An 11,839-nucleotide genomic window follows, 5' to 3' on the forward strand; every position below is an offset into this window, starting at 1 on the left:
TTGTTTTCTGCAACTGAATCTACTTTGGGTTTAATTTATCTCTCCCTCATGGATCCCAAAGGCTCTTTGACCAGTTTGCCCTTGGGGACCTCGTCACACACCTTGCTAAAATCCAACCCTCCTTGGATCCTCCTCACAAAATTATGGGTTAGTCATCAAATCCATACAGTCTGTTCTGGGACTTTTTAAATCAAAGTTTATACTGTGTCTTGAAATGGATTACAATAATTTGCCTGACCCTGAAATTGTATTAATTGGTTGGTTTATCATTAAGCCTCTTTTTACACCCCAGTATAACATTAGCAATGCTCCATTAAGCATTCACTCAGGATCTGCACCCCATGGGTTCATGAACTCTTTGTTATCCTCTTATTCCTTCTCTACTTATAAAAGTTTTTTGGATTTTCGTTGAAAATACAAACTGTCCCTGGTCATGTAAGGGTTCTGTTCCTGAGAATTATCTGTAAAGCAAATTCACCACCAGTCAGAAACCAGCAGTATCCCCCAAAATCAAGATAGTGTGGAGATATTACAATCTGATGCATGGACTTGGAAAAATGAAATGTCTTTTAAAATACCCTCTTTAATCTAAACTCAGCGATACAATTATCGACTACTCAGACTCCAATCTTAACGTGCTCAAACTAAGAATTCCAGGGGGGTGTTTTTGATTTGGGGAAGAAATATTGAATTATTTTCTTGTTGAATGTTAATATTTCATTTTCTTGTTTGGGATAATAGAGGTACAGGGCCAATAGCATTCTCACATTTCTATACATAGGACCTTGTATATGGATTATTGAAAAGAGAAGAAATCATTTCTGATTTGAAAAGAAAACAAATTCTTTCTTTGCATTTCTAGATGTACGTGTGAATAAACAATGGGTGTTTCACACAGCTTTTTTTTTTTGCCTAATCTCCACTTTGTCATACAGAGAACCCTAGATTTGGCAGTCCAGCCCTTTCTCTTGGTGTGAATGTATTTATCTGGAATCCCTTGAATCCATTCTGAAATGCCTCCCTTTGCTCTTGGATTGAATGACCTTCCATTTGGATTAGCCATGATCCTGTTGAATGGCAGAGCAGGCTGGAGGAGTCAAATTACCTACCCCTGTTCCTACCAGTTGTGGTCTTCCTGGTTCACTTCTGCTAAATCTATTAACTTGAAATCAATTTAGTTTGTTTTTAGAATGAGCACCAAAAACAACTTTGCATGAATTATACAATGTTGTGCATTGTGCTCCAATTTTTAAAAAACCCGATAAACCAACACGCATATACATATACACCCTAAGTCACACACCCGGACACCCCCATCCCCTGACCACCTTTGCTGACAGTATCATCGATATATTACCATTTGTACTGGTATAACCGTCTCACCGTTAGTCTTTGACTCCATAAGCACTTGTACTTCAGAGAAAAAAAATGCATAAAGGATTGCCATTTGTGAGAAAAAATTTCTCTTAGTGTATATTTGATTTTTTTTCCCCCAGTTTAATGAAGAAACTAATAAATACTATATCAGGCTTTAACCAGTTTAGACGGGAGAAAACTTTTGATCTTTCGATGGGCTTCATAATTCTCTGATATTCCAACTGAGAAATCTGACAGGTGTTTCCTCACTACCCCCCCCCCCCCCACCCCAACCACCCCCAGAAGTGCTCAGATTCATTGGATTATACATTTAGATTTTGTGGGCTGTACCAAGATAGTGCAAGTGCCAAGATAGTTTCCACCCCTCCCAAACCCCCCTTACATACTCAAACAAATCTGCATACACACCCACATACTTACTACACTCGTCCCCATATTCAGACTAAGCTGTGGGGACAACACTTTGCATCCATGTGGCCCTAATGTTCTTGCCCCTAAATGTCAAGGACTCAGAGTGAGCTTAGGTAGAACAGAAACATAACCGTTCTTCCTGTGAATTTCGAATTAAATTTACAGACACATTGCAAGGCACTTCGGTCAGATCTACGTCGTTCAGCCCAGTAAATCCATGTATAAATTTAACAGTAGTAATGCCGTATTATATAAGTTTTGGAATTCTCCCTAAACAACCTTAACAAGTTTGGTGTGCAGATTAAAAGGAGAATGCCCAACAAGTGGCCCTCGCACTTTAATCAGTTGGTTTTCAATGTCTTGACGTACTCTCGCTTCTCCAGCCGAGAGGAAATCCTTCACCTTGTTACTGTAAGTGAACCGTAGTCAGGATGGATCGATTAACCCATATCACACCCCCTGCAGGGTATGCAGTTCTCATCTGTCGTCGCTGAAAACCTTGGACCACTTGCACAGTAAATTCAGGGAAAATTGAGCTAGTTATCCCCTTCAGTTTTCCCTTGCAGAGTTCTCTGGCACGGTATAGGACATCCACCCATCACTGTAATGTGGCCGATGGGCACAGGTTTTGGCTCCATGGTGGGTGTGCTCAGTCCACCAGTAGACTTTTATCCAGTCCGAATGCCTCTTTCAATAAAGCTGATGCTGTGTTTTTATTCGTGCTGTCTGTTCCTTCGGGAACCTCCACTATCCTAATGTTATTTCTCTGGGACCTTGCTTCCAAGTCCTCACATCCGTTTATCATAACGGTGCTGAGAACTTTAATTTTCTTTTGCATTGAGCAGATGTATTGGTACACCCTGACATTGAACGTTCTATCTCCCTAACAGTATCTTTAATTTCTCTCAGTCTGGTATCTTGGATACTTTTTCGGCCACGAATTGCGATTTTACAGTCTGTAGCTCCCATTTAAGGGCAGCCATTTCTTATCCAATATATAATTTTATCTCCATTTTCATGGTCTCCACAATTTCCTTACGAAGTTCAGACAGCACTGCTAGCTTTAGCCACTTGAAGACAGTTACCTGTTCTTCTTGATCTGACAGTGAGCTGCCTGGGGTGTCAGGATCAGGCGAGGTTGAGGTTTTAGTCAGTGAGGTAGGTCACTGGGGCTGCTGCATGCTGCCTCTATGTTAGGCATTTCAACACTTCAAAATCCACCCCATCACCCCCTCCTCTTTACTTCAACTATAATCAAATGGTAGGACTCTGCCTGGATTGCTGTTAAATAATACTGTATTAATAAATTCGCAGGAGCACTGTAGGTTGTGACTTACTCCGCTTTCTAGCACCCCCTCCTCCCGAACTTGATTTAAAATCTTTACCTTTGGTTCATCTGTGGCCTTTACCTATAATTCTAGATCAGGAGTAGCCAACCTTATAATTTTTAATCTTTAATTTACAGCACAGTTACAGGCCATTTTGGCCAATGTGTCCGTGGCGCCCAATTAACCTACACTCCTGGTACGTACACATGGCCTGAAATGGCCAGTTACCATGCTGTATGTCTAAATTAAAGATTAAAAATTAAAATGCTGGCTACCCCTGCTCTAGATGTAACCGAATTAAAGATTGCCTCCACAAAAAAATGTCCACCCACACATCCTCATTCCCTAAAACTAAATCAAGCATTGTGTCTACAACCCTTGATGGGCTTGCTGCATTTGACTAAAAGGTTCTTCTGCATGAAGTTTAGGGATACTGTCCCCTTTTACTGTGTCACATTAGGAGTGATTGAGATCACCCCTTGTGATTTTCAGAAATGTGCTTATAGAGGTCTGCAGTGCACTCCCAACTGTGTGTTTCATCTTGTATTCATATGTGTGTAAGTTCTTGAGACAACACATGGATGAAGGAAAAGATTCTTGAATTTAAAGTTGATGTAAACAGCACCATGAGGGATCCCATGAGGCTGCAAGTCTCCATGACAGATACAGCATACTGTAGTGCCCTGCTCTGTATCAGCCCCTGGTGGCAGCCAAGTATAATCAAACAGGAAGGTATTGCAACCACGATCTCTATCATTACACTGTGATTTACCATTCCTATTTTTAGTTCAACCTAGGGTAGCTTCATGCATATGGCTGTGATTATTTCTTCAACCAATATTTCCTTGTTAATGGTAAAGACCTCCTTAATCCTTGAATAAATGAGCAAAAGGCCTGAATTGCAAATTATATTGATGAGTTGTGGGGCTGTAGGAAAGTTACTGAGCTGGGGCTGCAGGGCAAATAGACCAAGGGTACTGAAAATGATGAGGAGTCAAAATGAAAGCATATTGTGGGCACAGGAACTGCTGAGTGAATGGCATATTCAATGCAAATTGGGTACCGGCGGTCGAGCTTTGGATGAAGGATACAAACATGATCAGCAGCTATAGTTTGGGGCCACTCCAGGTCCTGCAAAGCCTGCTGGAATTGTAGAACTTTTATGTTTCAACCCTCGAAACCTTTCCATTTTTGTCCAGTTAATGGGTATTGCAGCTTGAGGGTCTGCAGGACCCAAACCTCAAATGTGTACGTGAAGCCAACGTTTCGAATAAGTTTGTGTTTGGGAGTAATGAAGTGAATTTGAATCTACTCACTTTCGTCTGAATTTCAATCCTTGAGTTTAAAAATCTTCCCTTGAAGTGGATCAGTTGAATGTAATTATTGGTTGGAAATTTTTTTTTTTTACCCTGCTTATTTTTTTTCCCCCTTTCCTGGTTATTTGGCATGAGATGAAGAATACTTAGTAGAGCAAGTCGTTGCAGTCTGAAGGTATGGTGAAAACCTTCAATTGTAACTTGAAAACCAACATGCATTTGATAAAATAATTTAAAAAAACTTGTGTATGGGAAGAAAACAAGTGGGAGCAAATTTCTTTCAAAGGGCAATTATAACATTTTGATTGGTCTCCTATTGTGTTACACCATTTTATGAAATTCAAGTGATTTATGAAAATTCTCTGAACCTCAAATTGTGTCACTGCCTTAAAGGTTCTGTCTTTTGTAGGAATGGGGAAAGGATATAATTTTTACTACATTTTTCTATTTAGTTCTTTGAAGAAAACCTTTCCTTGAATTGAGGTTTCATGATGAGTAATATAAACTATTAAACAAGTGTGCTCCCACACCCCGCCCTGTTTCGAGAGACTTGGTTGTATCCATGCAGTACTCAGGGAGTGTTGCACTGTCATCGGTGTCAGCTTTTGGGTGAGATGTAAAACCTAAATCTAGGTGGCCATAGAAGATCTCGCTGCAAGATGCTTGCTTATTTTATCGCGGTGGTTGCAGTGTGCAGGTTAACAGTGCCAGTCTGAGGATATAGAAAAGGTACCACTGAAATTGTGCCACACTTGATCAGGCAAGAAAGGAAATTGGAGGTTTAAGTTGCAGGAGAATAAGGGAGTTACAGTGCGTGTTGTTATGTCCAAAGTTTTAAGTGTTAATTTTGGAGAAAATCCTACAATTACCACAGGTCCAAACATGAGGTACAATATTACTCAAATTAAAAACAGATAGATTTTTGAAAAAATAAGGGCATTGAGGATTGTGGGGAAGATGGAGATGTGTCCATGTCTGTTCAACCAGGTGGACAACCTTAACAGGCAAGATGGCCTGGTTCTGCCCCTGTTTCTTGGATTATTATACAGGTATTCTGATGCTCTTGTGTTTAATCAGATTCTGGAAAGGGTGTTAATTGCTTTCTACTTGGTTTTGAAAAGGGAGGGGTGGCCACCAAACTGGGCTCATCTGCTCAAAGAAAATATATCACAGGACACGTGGCATGTGTGCGATTCGGTTGCTTGCTGAACTCCTTGGCTGGTAAGTTGCAACTCATTCTACACGGGGAATTCCTCCCCCAGCTGACATCACTAAATCATCTCATCTGGTCATCATTTCTCTGCTTGTTGTGTGACTTGCTGTGTGCTGGTTGGCTGCTTCCCTTCATTGTGTAGCAATGGAGACTGGAGTTGGATATAGTTAATTTGTAGTAAAGACCTTTGGGATGTCCTGAAGGTTTAAATAAATAGTAGGTGTACAGGAATGTTAAAGGCCTGGGGATGAAAGTTTGTGCGGTACCACTGAAGGTTGAAAATGGCAGGAACTGCTTTTTATTTTTAATTCTCCTGAATGTCTGTTTAATGCCTGAAGTTCTGTGTTTCAGGCCAAAATCTTTTAGGACAATCAACTTTGGTCAATTCAAAGAAGCTCTTCAAGAACTTGCGCAGAAGCGATTTAAAGGGAAGAACGAGGAAGAAGCAATCCAAGAGATTCACAAGTTGATTGAAGGAAACTCCCCTCTGATATCAGGGGTCACGGTATGTCAGGAGCTTGTTTATTTTGTCTTAACTACATTGCTTAATCTTTCTCAACAAATGACATTTAAAAGTATATACCCAGCTGTTGTCAAATGGATTTGTTGCATCTTCCCAGTACAGGGAAGTGCAGCAACAATTGCTGCTCCACAATTTGTTTAATACAGTATATAAAATGAGTCATTTTATGATGCGTGAATTTCACTGCATTTATTTTGGTGGAATGCCTTAAAAGTTGACTCTTTCTGTTTGAGCACAATGTGATGATGACCCCCAATATATAATTTCTGCCCCAAAAAAAGGAAGATGAAGTCGTCACTTTCTTAAAAATTATTTTCTTTTTCCATATTTCTTCCTCCGAGTGTGGCCATCAGTAGCTAGGCTGGTGATTGTCAGTGATTCTGACTTGTCTTGGAAAGGTGGAATTAACTTAAGTTCACTTCAGAAGGGATTGAGTGTTACCATGTGAATTGAGACTAAGGCTGGCAGAATTTTCTCTCAGCTGAATTCTTGTGTCATCCATGAATGTAGTTTTTACTGATTACTTTTATTAATGAAATTGCAAATCCTAAAAATGCCGTGATGAAATTTCGACTGTTGTTCTTTCGGTTATTAGCCCATTCTTGGGGGTTATACAACAATTACGTTCATACTTGAGCCTGAAATCTGGGTGAGCAGTGCTGAGGAAGAGCTGTACTGTCAAAGGCGCTTCCTTACAGAGAATATGTGGATCTGGGACCCAGATCACATGGACCCAAAGCTACCTGAAGAGCAGGTAGTGTATCACTTTGCTGCTTGCAACACCTTAGGTTGGCCTGCATAATAATGGTAATGGAACTAAAAACTAATACATGGGCTCTGAAGCACTTTGTGACATCCCTAGACATAAAAGTTGCTGTATAAATGCAAGTCGCTTGTTCTATTTGCTGAAAATTAACATTTAAATTAATGCCCAGTCAATTTCTTTGATTCATCTTCCCAAAAATATAATTTGTTCATAAAATTTGCAGATGCACAATACATGCATTAATTCAAGATTCAATTTCTTGTCATGGTAATAAAAGTGTCTGCTGTAAGGCCAACAGATTCTCCATCAGTAGAATTTACCTGAAGAGCCTCTTATAGTCAGAGTCACTGAGTGTCCATAGATTCGCCTCCAGTGCTTCCACAGCCACACAGGGTCCAGACCAAACCATTGGCAAACCAAGCTCCAGATCCGAACCTCCGACACGTGACCATTATATTTGATTACAAGATTTCCATGATATCAATATGGTATTTCTCTAAAATTTTCCATCAGCGATAGGTTTGAGGGGTTATTACACAGTTTTATTCCCTCAGTGTGGCATAGCTAGAGAACTTTCAGTTGTGGGCTTCACACCTGATCCCTTTGAGGTGCTGCATGAAGCTTCCGTGGATCCCAGCAACTCCTGGACCTTGAAGTGTGCCAGTCTGCAGCTTGGAGTTGTGAACCAATGGTCTCCTTGCTCCAGAAAACTAGGTAGACCAGTGCCTGCCTTTCACCAAGTTGATTGATGTTCTGATAGAATTTGATGTTTCCCTGCATGTCTGTTCCTGGGAACCTCCCATAGAACACGTACAGCTGCTCACATTATCAAGACACTGCACCGTCTTCCTGAAGGAAATGAATTATTGTCTGACCACTGCCACACCTGCACTCAGAGCAGCTGCATGGCACAGAAACTGATTGTACATCAAGAGGCTGATGCAGCACTAGCTAAGCCAAGTCAGTGCTCGTTTGAAATTTCTGATGATGCAGCATCTGCCAGTCTTTCACCAGCTGTTTTGGGAGTTCTCCTACAGGACTCTCCTTTTCCCATAGGGCCTGGAGATCATTCTAAGCATCATTGTTTTTTTTCCCTCCAGCTCCCACACCATCACAATTTAGTTGTTAATATTTGTGCAAGCCTCATCTGATTACCTTTTAGATCCTGGTCTAGTTTGTGATTGCCACTAAATTTGCCAAAATGTCCCATGTAGTGTATGCTCTATACACTTCCAGGCATTTCCCATATCTCCATTCATGATACAGGCTCCTTGTCCATCACATTAGCACTGACCACGAAATACCTATTGATCCAAAGCCAATTTTCCAACACTTAGTCCATGCCTTTATAAGGCATTTCTTTTTTTTATATATTGAGTTTAATATGTAAATCCTACATACAAAGTCCTCAAATAAAACAAATAGCAGGTCATGTATATATAAAACAAATTATAAATTAACATTTATTTATATATATAAATGTAAATCAAAAACCCTATCCCTATTTGTTTATTTAACAATTTTTCTTAAAAATAATTCTGAATAGAAACCAAGTAAACTACATTAGACAATCCCTGTCTGATTTAATGGTATGATCTATGACCACCATAATTTAAACCCATATTTAAAAAATTAATCTTTAAAAAAAGAAAAAGAAAGGATTTAAAAACACAAAAACTAAAACTAAATCTAATTTACCCCTTCCTCTAATCAAGGTTACCTTGTAGAAAAGAATGTAAAGATACGGATCAAGTCTTGACCTTCAGAAACTAGACAGAGAATCACCGGAGCATCCAAACTTCTTAAATCTTCCAATCATGAGAATATTCTATGAATGGGCCCTGCATCTTTTCAAATTAAAATGTTCTATCTTTAATGTTGTATTTAATTTTCTCCAAGCTTAAATAGGACATTACATCATGTAACCACTGTGTATGAGTAGATGAAGAGTCATTTTCCCATTTCAATAAAATTGTTTGTCTGGCTATCAGTCTGGTAAAGGGTAAAAATTTCTCCTGAGTTGAAGACAGAGGTACATCCAGTTCATGAAAAAAAAACAAAGTAATTGAAGGGCAGGGTTCTATTTGTAAGCTTAAAAGTTTGGAAAATGTTTTCCCAAAATCTTCCTAAATTTGGGCACACCCAAAACATATGAATCAATGAAGCTTCAAAAATTTTACACTTCTCATAGAGTGGATCAACATCTGCATAAAAACAAAATAATTTAAGTTTGGATATATGTATTCTGTGTACCCCCTTAAACTGTAATATGCAATGCCTTGCACAGATTGAGGAATCATTAATCAAACTGTGAGTAGAGTACCAATTGTTGCATCTGAAAATGTTATGTTCAAATCACGTTTCCAATCGCTCTTAATCCTAACCATTGAGGCTGATCTTAAATCCAAGAGGTCATTATGAATACACAATATTAATCGACCGTGAATGAACTGTATACGGGATATTAATCGACCGTGAATGAACTGTATACGGGATATTAATCGACCGTGAATGAACTGTAAATTAAAGAATAAATCCAGAAAATTAGAATTTGAGATTTGAGGAAAATCAGTAAGTTTGGACTGAACAAAATGCCTAACTTATAAATATCTTTAAAAAAAAAAATGTCTGTTAGGAAGATTAAATTTAGCTGAACAATTGTTCAAAAGAGGGCAAAGTTATCTTGAACGAAAAGATTTTGATACCTCATCTTTACCATTTCTTAAAGCCTAAGTCTAATACAGACGGCTGAAAAAAAATGGTTATCTCTACTGGGACTACCAAGAGAAAATTTATTATAACCAAAAGATATTCTAAATTGTGCCCATATTCACTGCCTGCTTCTCATTATCGGATTGTGTGTCAATTTGGAAAAGGATAAAAAAGAACCTAAAATTGCCAACAAAGATGATTTTTTAGAAAACTTCAGTTCCACTTCTACCCAAGAATAGGGCATTTCAAGTGCTCAATGTTGTAAGAGCACTTGCTTCCACACCTACATGGATAGTGTTCCAGGTTACAAGCACCCTCTTGGTGAAACATTTCTACCACAAATCCTCTAAATCAGATTATAGGAATCTCTGCTAAAGGAAAAGTTTCTCACTACCAAACCCATGTCTGCCCATCAAACTTTCAGAATCAAAATTTATTGTCATGAACAAGTCATGAAATTTGGTGTTTTGCGGCACCTTCACAGTGCAAACATACATATTATAATCATTACTATAAATAAAAAATATATAAAATGATAGTTCACGAAAAGTAAGGCAGTGCCTTGATTATTCAGGAATCTGACGGCAGTGGGGAAGAAGCTGTCCTTGCCACTGAGAGCTCATCTTTAGGTTCCTGTACCTTTTTCCCGATGGTAGCGGAGTGAAGAGGGCGTGGCCTGGGTAGCGGGGGTCCTTGAGGATAGAGGCTACTTTTTTTTAAAGCCACCTTCTCTTAAATTCTTTGAAAACACAGAAATGCTGGAGGTACTCAACTGGTTTTGCAGGAGGTTAAAATAAATATCGGATGTTTCGGGCCTGAGCCCTTCTTTATGTGACCTGCTGAGTTCCTCCAGCATTTCTTTGTTTTCGCTACAATCTGCCAGTTAATGGAGGTAAATATCCTATATTCTTACTTGTCTTGCTTATCCAGGTTGATGCCTTCAAGGACACTTGGACGTGTACCTCAAGGTGTGGTGTTGCTCAGTAGTTCTATAATTTGGATAATGAAGATCATATAATGAATTGTCAAATACATTGTACAAAGTACATATACACCACAATTCTTTCTTGTTGTATCTGAACAGGTACTTTGTGGGCAAAAAACATGACAGTAGTACACATGATTGAGTTAGAAAGAGACAATATAAACACAAAAATAAACAATAAATATTCAGTTATCCTAGTGCAAAAAAAATCAATGATAATATCGTAGAATTCAGTCAGAAGTTTAATGCATGGATAACATTTCACACCTATGTAAATGTTGAGATCAGCAATGGTCTGAATGAAGAGACAATGAGCTGTTTGCAAACATCAAGCTGTAAAAAAAAAAAAATTCAAGATTCGATTAAATTTATTATAGTAGTAAAACAGTGTCATATTATATGTAATTTCTTTTCGCCACCAGCGCCTCTTGCAGTCAGACCCAGAGAGAAGCAAAAGAAAATCACCCCAGAGTCATCAAGGGTCCATAGGTTCGCTTCTGCAGCCTCACAGATTCCAGACCCAACTATTGGCAACCCAAGGTCCAGATCAAATCCTCTGATATGGTTAGGAACCCTTTGGCATCCCCTCGCATCCCGGTTCCGATACCTGGTAACCTATCAGCCACTTTTGAGCCAGCCTTCAGCAGCCCACAGCCTCCGTGGGTTCCTCACCTCTAGTCGCCAGCAGTCCTCTGCATGCATTGTTCTTTCAGACGTAGATCCTGCTCATTGGTCCCCCGCTGCGCCCAAGAAGGCGGTGTTTATGTTCGGCTGTGGACTTGAGGTGTGCAGACTCCGGAGAAGCAGAGAACTGGTGCAGGCCCACAGAAATGGGGAGACCACCCCTTTCATGAGAAGTCGAGGAGGTGACCCTACAGGATGGTGTTCCCAGCAGCGGACCAGTGAGGGGCTCTGTGGCTGAAGAACACACCGGCGGGATGTTGGAGGCAAGGAACCCATGCAGTCTGCTGGCAACTGAGGTCAAAGACCTCACACAAGGCTTCAGACTGCCGGAGACTGGCTGAAGGGGTACCAGATATTGGAAGCAAGATGCAAGAGGGGGCGAGGGCGCTGAAGGCTTGTTTTGTAATATTTATCATTTTAAATATATTAAAAATAATCAACAATCATACTGATTACCAAACATCAAGATATCCCCTCCCTCCATCCCCTCCCATCTATGTCCTATTAAACAGAGAAAGAATGAA

General features: G+C 39.6%; 1 protein-coding gene across 2 annotated transcripts in view; it reads left to right on the forward strand.

The window, feature by feature from the left end:
• The window catches only part of LOC138748721 (tubulin polymerization-promoting protein-like), a 51,585-nt gene that overhangs the window by 34,094 nt on the left and 5,652 nt on the right, over positions 1-11,839 (forward strand). The window contains exons 3-4 of one of the 2 annotated variants that reach the window (XM_069909375.1): positions 5,997-6,150; positions 6,764-6,922. In XM_069909375.1, coding sequence (XP_069765476.1) covers positions 5,997-6,150; positions 6,764-6,922 — 313 coding nt within the window. The remainder of the gene's footprint in view (positions 1-5,996; positions 6,151-6,763; positions 6,923-11,839) is intronic. The other variant, XM_069909384.1, reaches the window with a different exon arrangement.

The sequence above is a fragment of the Narcine bancroftii genome, chromosome 1, assembly GCF_036971445.1.
Source record: "Narcine bancroftii isolate sNarBan1 chromosome 1, sNarBan1.hap1, whole genome shotgun sequence".
Taxonomy (NCBI): Eukaryota; Metazoa; Chordata; class Chondrichthyes; order Torpediniformes; family Narcinidae; genus Narcine; species Narcine bancroftii.